Here is a 14,653-nt window from a genome sequence, read left to right as displayed (position 1 = left end):
TTTTTTATTTTTACCCAAATTTCTATTAAAATTTTAGTTATCCTGATTAGATGGCATTGATACATAGTACATTAAGAAAAATCAATTTAAAACTGGATGTGACATATTTTAGTATAACAAATCTAGACGGATGTATGTCCAAATTCGTTGTAAGAGCAAGGATAATAATAGGCTATAAGCAAGTTATATGCTTATGTGGAAGAGAGAGATAAAGAAAAGTGGATAGTGTTGGCTCTTATGCAAGAGCCAGCTCCACACAAGCTCCAAGAAATATACATTAATTTCATTAGAGTGAGAAAGAGAGAGAATGGAGAAAATAAGGTTAACCTTATAGCTGACCTATTATACAAGTTAGCTCTAACATAGACATAGTAAGCAATGAGCTCTACTATTAAATCTACTCTAATAAGATGTGTCACATCTAGTACTAGGTTGGTTTTATATGAGACGAAGGAGCAAGACAGTAGGTTATTCTCCCAAAAAGGAAAACGCGGAAAACAAAGTCATTTGTTCATATCATCATACGTTGTACTGTACTCCCTCCGGGTTGATAATACTTGTCGTTTTAGACAAGGACACGGTCTTCAAAAAATAACTTTGACCATTATTTTCTATTATAATATGTAGAAAAGTGTTAACAAATATATGATCTTATTAAAGTATTTTTTAAGACCAATCTATACATGTAGTCACCATATTTGAAATACAAATATTTTAAAAATAATTCATAATCAAAGATTGTAAAGTTTGACCTTACCCTTATCCAAAACGACGAGTATTATCAGCCCGGAGGGAGTACGTTTCAAACTTGACAAAAAAAAAAACGCCGTTATCGAAGCCTCCGTGAAATTCCAATCAAATTCAGGGTGCAAACCACAAATGCCCCCCATTTGGACCATTTGCCTCTCTTCCTCCTCTCCATCTCCACGAGAGGAGAGAAGAAGAAAAGGAACCAAGCAAAAAAAAAAAAAAAAAAGCGAGCACGCGAACGCCGCGTGATCCAAATCGAATCGAATCCTCCTCCTCCGCCGCCGACGAGGGCACCCGCCGCCCGCCGGTGAGCCCGCGCGAGCCCGGCCGGATTCGATTCGGCCGCCGCCCGGTTGATCCGCCCCCCCGAGGCGGCGGGTGGTGGTTCCGAGATCTCCCGGCGAGCCGGAGGCTCCTCCGCGTCGGATTTGGCGCCGCGGGGGAGGAGGATGGGCTCGCGGATAAAGGAGATGGTGCGGGTCGCCACCGCGCGGCTCGGCGGGGAGCCGTCGCCGCGTGGGGGCGCGGGGAACTCCGCGTTCGGCCGCGGGGAGTCGTCGAGGACGGCGCGGCTCGGCGGCGGAGGGGCCAGCCTGAGGCGGCAGCCGCAGCCGCAGGCGCCGTCCGTGCGGACCATCTGCTGCAACGACCGCGAGGCCAACGCGCCCGTCGGGTACAAGGTGAGCGCGCCCCCTCCTGGCGGTTTGATCGATCTGTTGAGAGTTTCGTTTGGAGGAGGAGGAGGGGGCTGGTCTAGGTCTAGATCTCGTTGCTTTTCGCGCGTTCCTTGCTAATATGTGGTTGTGCTGGAGATAGGTGGGTCAATGAGCTGACACAGAAGTTTTTTTTTTTTTTAAAAAAAATTTCCCTGATGCTACATGGTTTTGCTTAGTTTTTCTGGACTGGATTTTGTTAGTCATTTGGGTTGCATTAATGGAGAACTATGAGGTCATTGGGCAGATTTGAGCTTATCTAGCTTTTGGAATTAGTAATTTAGGTAGCTATTGCTAAAAATGAGATGTAGACACCGCTCGGTTTCTAGGCTTGAGGAATTATAGTACAAGAGCTGAACGATGCTATTCATTCTTGCCCCAATATTCACCAGATGCATGCTGTGTCGGCTACTGAACCTGGATCAGTCCGACCACAACTAGCTCACCCTCACCACTTGATAGCACCAAGCTAAATTAAATTTAGTTTTTACTTGTAAGACAACCTTATGTTTCAAATAACAAGATTGTGGATCATGCCCTGATATTGTGAGTGCATTGATGCCAAAATGCCTTAATGGAAGGGTGTTTCATGGTCATACCGGAAAGTTCTCAATTTATTCTCTTTCATTTGGTTGAATCCTATCGGTCAAAATGTTCCCTTTTCCTCCCTGCGAAACTGCTTTGACTATGTTGTACTCCCTCCAGGTTGAAAACAATTGTGTTTATGGACAAGACTGATGTCAAACTTTAAAAACTGACTATGAATAACTTCTATAAAATATTTTCTTTAGAAACATGGAAACCATATGTATAGATTGATCTTAAAATATATTTCAATAAAATCATATATTTGTTGATATTTCTACATATATTGTAATAGAAAGTAGTGATCAAAGTTTGTTTTTTGGAGACCGTGTCCTTGCCCAAAACGACAATTATTTTCAACCTGGAGGGAGTAAATTGGTGTATTCATGAATTTACTTTTCACCACAGCTGTATTTGCCCCCTTGTTTCATGTGTTGTCTCTTAAGGATTAAAATGCATCAACACCATTGCTATATTGCTAACGTGGTTGTAGTTTGTTTGACCATTTATGCAGTTCTCTTTTTAATTGATTTTGCAGTTTCCCGCATTTTGGGTATCAAACTGTCAATTATGCAAATGCTAATATCAGGACGCTACATAGTTTTGGTTGTTTTGCTGTTGAGGAATTACTGATATATTTTTCTCTTTTTCTATAACGTGGTTTTTTACATTGCCTGTTCTCATTTGCAGGGAAATTCTGTGTCGACTACAAAGTATAACGTCCTGACTTTTCTACCTAAAGGGCTGTTTGAACAGGTATTACAACATTGTTTCTTTGTCCATTACATATGTTGCCAATAGAGAAAATTTAGGTTTAATCTCCTTTTGTGATGAATCTAGGTATTGTTACAAGCATCATAACCATCCTTGTCAAATCAATAAACGTTTACCACAGTGGATGTTTCCCATGGCTAGATTGCTGCTTTGCAGTTATTGCTGTGACATCAACTTTTTGTTCCATAAAAAAAATAATATCAACATGTGAACCTTGTGTAGTTTATCTGTTTATTTTGCTTTGACAGTTCAGGCGGGTGGCAAATCTGTACTTTCTCATGATTTCTATATTGTCGACCACACCAATTAGGTATCTCTATCCGACACACCCCTGCACGCACCTGTGCTACTTTTGGAATCCACTGGTTTCATATTGACATGTTGAGCACAGCACTTATTCATTGGTTAATTCAGTCATCGCTGTTTTCTTTTTGCAGTCCAGTTCATCCTGTCACCAATGTTGTTCCACTTAGTCTTGTGCTTTTGGTTTCTCTGATCAAGGAAGCTTTTGAGGACTGGGTTAGTATTCCACCATTCCTCAATTCTCTATTTTGTTATGCTTTCTAAACTAAGATAACCGACAGCCTTACCTGTTTCTTTTTGCTGTTTCTTATACAGAAACGTTTCCAGAATGACATGTCAATTAATAACGCACATGTCGATGTGTTACAAGGTCAAAAGTGGGAAACTACTCCATGGAAAAGACTACAAGTTGGAGATATTGTGAGGGTAATGTCTTAAATCTTCCTTACAACTACTTTTTTACCCATCTGTTTGTTTACGGAATTATTGCGCATTACTTCTTATTGTGTGCGGACTTTAACTCTGGCCTCAAAGTAAATAAGAAAAACTAATAGTGATGGCATTTCTTTAGAGCAGATCAAACAAGATGGTTATTTCCCTGCAGACTTGCTCTTCTTGTCAAGCACAAACCCAGATGGTGTCTGCTACATAGAGGTTCATACATTCGTTTTTACCTTTTCCGCTATTCTGCACATTTTCAAAGTGTAGTAAATAAGCTACAGAGATATCTTTCTCTAAACTGAAGTTCTGTTGAATATATTTTTGTTCATCTTAGACAGCAAATCTTGATGGGGAAACCAACCTGAAAATAAGGAAGGCTTTGGAGAAAACCTGGGATTACAAAAATCCTGAAAAGGCTTTTGAATTCAAAGGTTTGTGCATTTTTGTTCTGTGGGAAGGTGGTTGTAACTTATAGTTGCTGCTTTGTTGGTTTGGAAACTTTTTCCTTCAGTTTCTCTGGTTATTCTTCCTTGGTGCTGTTTAGTACTTGACTTCCATAAAATGGGTTTACAGGTGAAATACAGTGTGAGCAGCCAAACAATTCACTGTATACATTTACTGGGAATCTTATTGTGGACAAGCAAACCATGCCACTCTCACCAAATCAAGTACTACTAAGAGTATGTTTATTCTTGCCGTTTAGTTCATTTTTGTCTTTTTTTTTGTCCATTATAAAATATTTTGACCTATGTTTTTTTGTGTATTCCTAGATTTAGCATGACATGTTTTTTTCACACTCCAATGTATATAAAAAAAGAGTGTTATCACTTATCACGGGATTCATGAGCAGATACGTGTAACTTACTAACTTTGATTAACTCTTTTATATGAATGTTGGCCACACAAAATGATGTCAGTATATTTACCACAGAAACCTCTGATAATTATACTCTGTCCAGAAATATAAGGATACGTAGAGTTTGAAATTTGTCAAAGAATACAAGGACACCCACACCTACTTCGTTATCTCAGCCAATTATAACCATCCCTCACCTCAACCTTAATCTCTCCACAAAACACAGGAGTACAAGTTTTGCAAATAGGATAACTGTGGTGCAAACACTTTCAAGTACTCCCTCTGTTTCACAATGTAAGGGCCTGTTTGGCACAGCTCCAGCTCTAGCTCCACCCCTCCTGGAGCTGGAGCTTAGCCAAACAGTTTCAGCTCCACCAAAACTAGGAGTGGAGTTGGGTGGAGCTCTCTCACAAAATATACTAGAGTTGTGGAGCTGGGTTTTGGCAGCTCCACAACTCCACTCCAGACTCAACTCCTGGAGTTATATTTAGGAGTTGGAGCTGTACCAAACAGGCCCTAAGACTTTCTAGCATTGCCCACATACATATAGATGTTAATGAATCTAAACACATACATATGTCTAGATTCATTAGCATCTAAATGAATGTAGACAATGCTAGAAAGTCTTACATTGTGAAACGGAGGAAGTAATAAAATGTATTTCAACTTCCTTCATGCAAACAATTTTGCACTTCTCAAGTCCCAGCTATATGATGAGTTGTGGATGATGAACTTAGCGCATATAAAATGCATAAGAACGATCAGTAGGATTTGGCTTAATTTGTTGAATGTAGACATGTACTGGATATATTTCCACCTATGAACTATATAGCCACTGTTGCAAATACAACACTAATTGAAACTAATACTGTGAAAAACAAACAATTCCCCCCCTAAAAAAACAATTGTGCACAGCCAGAGTTAGGTTTTCATTTTCCATGTTGGAGGTTGTGAAGTACTTCCTCCGCTTCATAATATAAGACTTTTTAGCATTGCCCACGTTCACATAGATGTCAATGAATCTAGACACATGTAAGTGTATAGATCCATTAACATCTATATGAATGTAAACAGTGCTAGAAAGTCTTACATTATGAAACGGAGGGAGTACTTTATAGCCTTTACTTGCATGGGCTCTTTTGAGTTTCTTATTTACCTTTTATGTTCATTCAAGCACCACAAGGAAGTGTCTTGCATTGAATGGTTGGATTCTAAGATGATTTCTAATTGCCTACATTCTAATAACCTTCTTAAGCTCTCCTTCCCAATATGTTCACATCAAACTGAATATTATCTTATCTACTTGTCTCTCCTGCTGTCTGTGTGCACACGTGCGTGCTCGTACATGCGAAAGAAAGAAACCAAAACTTACTGTTGCCTTCTTGCCACAGGGGTGTAGCCTTCGGAACACAGAGTACATTGTGGGGGTTGTTATATTCACAGGTCATGAGACAAAAGTATGAACATTTCACTTTTCCCTGTATATTTAACTTGAATTCATGATATCTGCTGTTTTGAAGTTTACTGGATGTGGAACATTGTTACAGGTTATGATGAATTCCATGAATGTTCCCTCCAAAAGAAGTACATTGGAAAAAAAGCTAGATAAACTTATCCTTGCTCTATTTGCAACCCTGTTCACAATGTGTGTTATTGGTGCTATTGGGAGGTGAGCCTTTTTCTCATTCTACATCATTTATTTTATTTATTTTTGTTCACATATATTTTCTGAAGGAGAAAGTCTAGTTCTGTTCGCTTGACTCTTCATGTGGTTTGATTTTTGTCCGTCAACTTCAATACCATGCAATAACTATCAAAGCTACCTAAATAATGACCCTAGGCCAGTTTTGCAATCAGTATTTAGTGAGGTGGACTGCCATATCATCCTTCTTTTGCCATGCCTACCACATCATCTCCCTAACCCTAATTTCCTAAAAATGATTAGAAAAAAAAGGTGAAAATGATATTTATAAATGGATAATCTAGTGGGTCCCACTATTTTTTTAATTCTTTTGTTAACTTATTCGCCATGTAGGCTGTCTAATAGGATGCTACTTACCTCTACTTAAGTCTTATACTAGTCACTGCAAAACTTTAAATATATTCGTTGTTAGTAGTCAAAATACAATATTCGTTGTTATTAGTAGTTGAAAACTTGAAATAGAATACTTAATTCTTATACTACTCACCGCAAAACTTTAAATATATTCATTGTTAGTAGTCGAAATGGAATATTCGTTGTTAGTAGTTGAAATAGAATATTTAATTCTTATACTACTCACCGCAAAACTTTAAATATATTGATTTTCCTATAAAAAATGGTTTCTTGCATCCCCTATACAACAAAGAATAACAGATGCACGGTTGATATACCTACAATTGCTTTCAGTGAATTAATTTAAATATCTAGTTATCTGTACAAACTTACCGTCTGTTTTTTTTTTGTCAACAGTGGTGTGTTTATTAATGAGAAATATTTCTATCTTGGCTTGCGTGGAAAAGTGGAGGACCAGTTTAATCCTAAGAACAAATTTGTGGTACACACTATTTCTGATATATATACTATAGCTTGTTTGCTGCATGTGGCCTTATATCCTATTTCTGTTGCAGGTCACCATTTTAACCATGTTTACTCTAATAACTCTATATTCAACAATCATCCCTATTTCTCTTTACGTGTCCATTGAGGTATTTTGTCCAACTTCTCATTTAATGCAACCTACATTTGGACTTTTGGAGCTCATGCTAGCTTTGGATGCAGATGATCAAATTCATTCAGTGCACACAGTTCATTAACAATGATCTGCATATGTACCATGCTGAGAGCAACACCCCAGCTTTGGCCCGAACTTCTAATCTGAACGAGGAACTTGGGCAGGTAACTTGTACCATAATTATCTGTTGGTTTGAAGAGAACCCAGGTTTTTGGTCACTGGAATGCTACTGTCTTATACTACACAAATTGATCTGGCTAATGGAATGGCACAACCTCATTGTAGTAAATCACTCCGAAAATTGGGATTGCTTGGGGAATGTGGTTATTTGACAATATTGAGTGAGCTGATCCCACTTAATAAACATGTAGAATTGCTTCATCTATTCAACATAGATGCATCCAGTCTAGCATGGTTATGGGAGACCACTTGAATAAAACTGCTCATAAATGCATATAGTACTGGACTAATTCTCATGGGGGCATTCTGATATATTTCAACAATTAAAGATAAATCAAACATTTCTGAGTTCTGAAATATTTCCTCTTACCCTGAATTTCTGTCATTAACACAATGGCTCAGGTTGAATATATATTTTCTGACAAAACTGGAACACTTACAAGAAACTTGATGGAATTCTTTAAATGTTCGATTGCTGGAGAGATATATGGAACTGGCATCACAGAGATCGAAAAAGGTGGAGCTGAGCGAGCTGGAATCAAGATTGACGGTGATGAGGTATTCAACATTTTTCTTGTCCTTTAATAGATTATTTGTGTTACTATTCTTATTTTCGCTTTATTCACCTCATCAGGGTAAAAGATCAGGTGCTGCAGTACACGAGAAAGGATTCAACTTTGATGATGCCAGAATCATGTGTGGTGCATGGAGAAATGAACCTAATCCTGAAGCTTGTAAGGTAGTTATTATAGACTAGTTCAGCTCTTGCCTTGCTCCAGTGTCATTACCCCCCACCCACCTCTCAGTTATCTTTGTTACCCTTTTCACAGTTTTGTAATGTGCTAGACAACCAATATCTGTATGCTCCTGTTTATCTCTAGGAATTCTTCAGATGCCTTGCACTCTGCCATACGGTTCTTCCTGAGGGTGAGGAGACACCAGAAAAGATCAGTTATCAAGCTGCTTCTCCTGATGAGGCTGCACTTGTGGCTGCTTCAAAGAACTTTGGCTTCTTCTTTTATAGGTATTTCCGAACTTTAACTTATTTTCAGTAACTCTTGCACAGTTTTATTCTTTTATGTATTTATCCAATCAGAATGTCTCGAATACATTAGTTATGGTGACATTTTTGTGCTTCTTTTATAGACGTACACCAACTACAGTCATTGTTCGTGAATCACATGTTGAGAGGATGGGGAGCATACAAGACGTTGCATATGAAATTCTGAATGTTCTAGAATTCAACAGGTGTGGTTTGTTTGTTTCCATTTTAAATTCTGTGAGATGAAATTATAGTTCTGTCCTTGACACTCTACTCAACTAACAGTACAAGAAAGCGTCAATCAGTGGTCTGCCGTTTCCCAAATGGAAGGCTTGTTCTCTATTGCAAGGTAATACGCGGAGAGGGGTTGGTTCAACTTCATTCTGTACATGGTTAACTTGTTTCACTAACCTGCATTTTTTTTTCTAATAGGGCGCTGACAATGTCGTTTATGAAAGATTAGCTGATGGCAATAATGACATTAAAAAGATCAGCAGAGAACATCTAGAACAATTTGGCTCTGCTGGCTTGCGCACACTTTGCCTCGCTTATCGAGATCTCAGCAGGGAGCAATATGAAAGCTGGAATGAGAAGTTTATTCAAGCTAAATCTTCTTTACGTGATCGTGATAAGAAGCTTGATGAGGCATGCATCTTTTGGTTATTTTATTTGTATACTGTGGAAATGTCCTTTTTTATTTTCTGAGCTCGTATAATTTGCCGCAATCTGGCCTGTTATCGTTGCAGTATGTTTTTTCTTATCAACACTGTAGAATTACTAATAAACTATTGAGGCCTATCCTTTTCCTTTTAAATTGCAAAGTAGCATGAGCCACAACCTATAATGTCAAGTGTCCGTCTGCAATTTAGCAAGTTCTTTTCCCTTCTTTAATCTAATTTGTTAACACTTGCTGCTTTGAACAAGATAATACTACTACTTCCAATATCTTAGCTTTGTTTCTTTTTATCTAAGAGAACTAGAATTTTGAAGTTGTTTATTCTTCTATTCCTGGGCAATATTGTGATGCACTTTTTTTTTCATCCCTGTAGGTGGCTGAGTTGATTGAAAAAGACCTTGTATTGATAGGGTGTACTGCTATTGAGGACAAACTGCAAGAAGGGGTTCCTGCCTGCATTCAAACTCTTTCTGCAGCTGGCATAAAAATTTGGGTTTTAACAGGAGATAAGATGGAAACAGCAATTAATATAGCATATGGTGATATTTTTATTCTTAATTATATTGCTCATGTCGTTTCTTCGATTTTTTTTTCTTGAGATTCTTTTCATATTTTCCTGTCTCATCTTATATCTAAATATATAGAGGATTTGAGTTGATTCTCTGCTCTGCAGCCTGCAGCCTGGTGAACAATGATATGAAACAATTCATCATCAGCTCGGAGACAGATGTAATTAGAGAGGCTGAAGACAGGGTAAGATGAACATATATCATTGCACTGTGAAATTGCAAGGGCATGAAACATTGTTTTTGACTTGGTTTATTTTATCTTTATTATGCTTAAGCGACCATAAGTGGAGACTTTAATGGTTGGGTCCGGCCTGAATAACTACATGATTTTTGATATGTCACTGGTTATGAGATTGATATGTGGTCTCATGGGTCTAGGACCCACACGTGTGAGGCATCAGTTTCATAGAACATCCAAAGTTATCTATCGGTACTTAAGGCTTTGTCTTCCAAAGTACTTAAGAAGTAGGTGATACAAGTTCACTTGATGCCTGGGTTTGGTATACGACATTAGGACTTTCTTTGGGGGAGATATAGCATTGACCCCCTTCCTATATTTCAGAATAAAGAGAATGATGTGATATTCTTTAATAGAGTTCTGTGGATCGCGTTGCTTTAGTGCTTTAATGTCTCCATTGTATTAACGTATGTCTTGTGTACATCTGTTTTTTTTTATAATTTTGTTTTTACTTGGATAAAAAAATAATTAGCTACATTGCAGCATCTGATTTTGTATTCTAACTTTTGATTCTTTTTGCTGAACCTAACTGTGCCATTTATAATACCGGTCATTTTCAGGGAGACCCAGTGGAAATTGCACGTGTTATAAAAGAATCAGTAAAACAGAGCCTTAAAAGTTACCATGAGGAAGCCCGCGGTTCTCTAATTAGCACACCGGGACAAAAGTTGGCGCTCATTATTGATGGGAGATGCTTGATGTATGCTCTAGACCCAACTCTGCGTGTAGATCTTCTTGGTTTGAGTTTAATTTGCCACTCAGTTGTATGTTGCCGGGTTTCTCCATTGCAGAAAGCACAGGTAAATATCGTTTCTTGCTGTTATTGTTGTTAATTATGAATGCCTTCCTTCTTCCCAGGGAACAGAACATGTCATTTTTTATGTTCCGGGTTATCTGTAGTTCTTACCTAGATGCTTTCCAGAGTGCTTAAGCAATAAACTGAAGATATCGGTATAAGGAAATAATCATTTTTTTTCCGACAAAGTGTACTTGAAAAGATTTGTTATGTTGTTAATCATAGTGCATAAGATGCTTTTATTAGTGCCAACTCAAATCTCATTCTTATGTCCTATTTTTAGTTGCACACATTTTATTTCGTTATTAACCATCAGCAGTCTTATCTGGTTTGTTTTATTTATTTCTTGCATAACTGATTTGGTTAGTACAATGCTGAACTGTAAACAGCTGACACTTGCTCATGTTGTGTAGGTTGCTAGCTTAGTTAAGAAAGGTGCCCGTAAGATAACTCTCAGTATTGGTGATGGTGCTAATGATGTGAGTATGATTCAAGCTGCTCATGTGGGGATTGGCATCAGTGGACAAGAAGGAATGCAAGCTGTTATGGCTAGCGATTTTGCCATTGCTCAGTTTCGATATCTTACCGACTTGCTCCTTGTACATGGAAGATGGTCATATTTGAGATTGTGCAAGGTATAGTTTAGTTCTTTGCAGTGTAGATTTGTGTATAGTTCAAGAAACTGATGACTGATGCTTTCTGTTGCAGGTTATCACATATTTTTTCTACAAGAATCTGACATTTACGCTAACTCAGTTCTGGTTCACTTTCCAAACTGGTTTTTCCGGTCAGCGATTTTATGATGACTGGTTCCAGTCCCTTTATAATGTCATTTTCACGGCCCTACCTGTAATTATGGTTGGATTGTTTGATAAGGTATGTAACTTGTATTCATTTCTACTTATGGAGTATACTATTCTCTGTGCATTACACTTAACTGATCCCTTTCAGGATGTGAGTGCGTCTCTGTCAAAAAAATATCCGAAGCTTTACCAGGAAGGAATCAGGAATACATTCTTCAAGTGGAGGGTGATAGCAGTGTGGGCTTTCTTTGCCTTCTATCAGTCGATAGTGTTCTATTACTTCACTGCAGCTGCAAGTCGGTATGGTCATGGTTCATCCGGCAAGATTCTTGGTCTTTGGGATGTTAGTACAATGGCTTTCACCTGTGTTGTGGTGACTGTGAATCTCCGACTTCTAATGTCATGCAACTCTATAACAAGATGGCACTATATCAGTGTAGCTGGCAGTATAACAGCCTGGTTTATGTTCATCTTCATCTACTCTGCAATAATGACATCATTCGACAGACAGGTGGGATAGTTCATAGATTACTGAAAAATCCAGTGCTCTGGTATGACTATTTTATTCCTATAACTGCATTAACTTCGTGCTGTTTTCTTTCTGCAGGAAAATGTATATTTTGTGATTTATGTTTTGATGAGCACGTTTTTCTTCTACCTCACACTATTGCTTGTTCCAATCATCGCTCTCTTTGGCGACTTCTTATATTTATCGTAAGATACCCTATCTTTGTTATCACGTTGCCCCTTTTGTTTCTCAATACTTTTCTAGCTGTGAGCCTGTGACTGACTTATTACTAGCTCTTCCTTGATTCCTCCAATTAAATTGTGTTGGTTTGAGCCTTTTGATTTTAAAGCATTCCATGGTATAAACAAAACAACTGAATATAAACCATCCTGATGTGCATTATTTGTCTCAGAATTCAAAGGTGGTTCTTCCCCTATGACTACCAAGTAATCCAGGAGATGCACAGGGATGAACCCCACGAGTACAGCAGGATACAACTTCCAGAGACAAGCCATCTAAGCCCAGAAGAAGCAAGGAGCTATGCGATCTCCATGCTTCCCCGAGAGAGCTCGAAGCACACCGGGTTCGCCTTCGACTCCCCGGGATACGAGTCGTTCTTTGCATCGCAGCAAGGTGTCGGTGTGCCGCACAAGCCGTGGGACGTAGCGCGGAGAGCTAGCATGAAGCAGCGGCAGAAAACGGGAGGATCATAACCCTAGTAGCGCCCCTACCTTCCTGGCCCCCCCATTTTGTGTAAAGTTTTTGTACATCACATGCTTTTGCTGGCAGACCACAGGAGAGTGTGTATAAGCTTGTAGCTTTGTAGCCATTTTTCGTGTTTTGTCACCGATATGTTGTGTTGGCGATGTTAGCAGAGGCCATTGATCCAGTTGGCTGCAGAATTTCTTAGGACACGCCCTTTAGTTAAAAACAAAGTTGGAAACTGGGAATGCAGTTAGTAGTGAAATTCTTTCTGACGCTATTGCAATGTTTAGTCCTTTTCTGCTTACCTCTATTGTGGTATTTCTACTATATTTGATAATTGGTGCCGTTGCCATTTTGCTACTTCTATGATTTTTGATAATTGGCATTGTCGTTGCGATAAATCATAAGGCTCATTCGGTTTATATATAGGATTTTCAAAGGATTACTTTAGGAATTAAATAAAACAAATTGATTTTTTTAAACCCAAATTCCTTAGAATTGTACTCTTGCAATCTTATGCCACAGGATTAGGATTCTTAGCATGAGGTAAGAGCTCTTGGAAAAACTTCTTAGGATTAGAGTGTATGTGACATCCTAATCCTATATTTTTCTATTCCCATGATTTGAAAATTTGCACCGAATAAGCCCTAAATAATTTATACTCCCTTTGTTCCCTTTTACTAATAATTAATATTGTTGGCTAATGTGATTTTAGATTTTGTCATTGATGAGCAAATCTTTTAAATTAGGGGAAATTTTACAAAATTACATGTACTTGGCGAGCCATAGGATTTGTTAAGAACTGTAACACAAAACTACAGAGTTAACATCGTATTTTGCACAAGACTACATATTGAAGTGTCGTATCAAAAAAACTACAGATTTAACATTAGTTTTATCATAAAAATACAACTTTTGTAACCTCAATATTCTATGGATATAAACTTTAAAGTTTGCAGTTATGTGATAACTTCATCACTCAATATATAGTTTTGTGATACGATGCTTTAAATCTATAGTTCTGTAAAAAATTTAATGCTAAATTTGTAGTTTTATAATACATGCCTTTAAATACGTAGTTTTGTGATAACTTGATCGAAGTATATGTAGTTTCGTGAAATTTACTTTTTAAATCACAATGTTTTGATGAATACATGTACTAGTACAGTTATATTTGGCGTGGTCGTAGAAGCTTTTGCGTGGAGCAATAGAAATAGAATGAAATATACCAATGGAATGAGTACGGTTCTCTCTTACTCCGTTTATTTCATGTACATTTAACACTATGAGCAAACACACGTATTACACCTCTATGAGCATCAACCAAAAATACACATGCACACCATACACCCCTGTGAGTTTCTATATTATATACCGGCATATCTGTTACACGGTTCCTTTTTCTCTTTCCGTTATCTGAATGAAGAGAGAGAGAGAGACTATTTTTTTCTTACAAAAACTACCTATTCGATCTATTCGATCCTATGCTTCACTTTTCTGCAGGTGGGAGAAAAAAATCAAACCAATCGTTGATCAAAATTTAGGGTTTAAAACTTACACCATCCGTTCAATAGAAAACTCAATCCTAACTACGAATCTGAACACATACATATATACGAATCTGAACACGCAAGTATAGAGGTTAGTAGTTAGGATTAGACTTTTTATAAGATATAGTAATTAGGATTAGACTTTTTATAGGATCCAATACTAGCGACGGATTTAGCGACGGATTTGGACACATTCATATTAAGATTTATGGTTAGGATTGAAGGGAGTAGACATTCATAATCCAAGAAATTGGTTTGATTTTTAATCTATTGATCAAAATTTAGGGTTTGAAACTTACCTCCTCTGTCCCAATAAAAAAAAGTCCAACAATGCTTTTTCAGGTTCGTAGCTAGTATTTACTTCTACATAACCCAATCAACTTTTTCATAACTCAAGAAGTAATTGTATTAATTTTTGAGAAATCCAATTCAGTTAAGACAAGAGAAATT

At 37.8% G+C, this 14,653-nt stretch overlaps 1 protein-coding gene across 3 annotated transcripts; it reads left to right on the top strand.

Moving 5' to 3' along the window:
- Positions 1-901: 901 nt before the first annotated feature.
- Positions 902-12,930, top strand: LOC127753304 (phospholipid-transporting ATPase 3). 3 transcript variants are annotated; one of them, XM_052278787.1, is made up of 27 exons: positions 902-1,430; positions 2,739-2,804; positions 3,071-3,132; positions 3,260-3,341; positions 3,441-3,551; positions 3,702-3,779; positions 3,901-3,997; positions 4,140-4,246; positions 5,814-5,879; positions 5,970-6,091; positions 6,875-6,959; positions 7,033-7,110; positions 7,184-7,300; positions 7,719-7,874; positions 7,951-8,055; positions 8,198-8,340; positions 8,463-8,564; positions 8,644-8,707; positions 8,791-9,003; positions 9,408-9,573; positions 9,708-9,787; positions 10,402-10,641; positions 11,051-11,272; positions 11,346-11,513; positions 11,589-11,951; positions 12,048-12,154; positions 12,361-12,930. In XM_052278787.1, the coding sequence occupies exons 1-27, from the start codon at positions 1,200-1,202 to the stop codon at positions 12,659-12,661; spliced, it is 3,732 nt and encodes a 1,243-aa protein (XP_052134747.1). In that variant the 5' UTR covers positions 902-1,199; the 3' UTR covers positions 12,662-12,930. The 3 variants fall into 3 exon arrangements, with proteins under 3 accessions (XP_052134747.1, XP_052134748.1, XP_052134749.1); XM_052278788.1 differs by lacking the exon at positions 902-1,430 and having other exon boundaries at positions 3,076-3,132; XM_052278789.1 differs by lacking the exons at positions 902-1,430; positions 2,739-2,804; positions 3,071-3,132 and having other exon boundaries at positions 3,697-3,779.
- The last annotated feature ends 1,723 nt before the right edge of the window (positions 12,931-14,653 follow it).

Source organism: Oryza glaberrima, chromosome 10 (genome assembly GCF_000147395.1).
Source record: "Oryza glaberrima chromosome 10, OglaRS2, whole genome shotgun sequence".
In the NCBI taxonomy this organism is placed as follows: Eukaryota; Viridiplantae; Streptophyta; class Magnoliopsida; order Poales; family Poaceae; genus Oryza; species Oryza glaberrima.
This window is presented reverse-complemented; position numbering and strand designations above follow the sequence as displayed.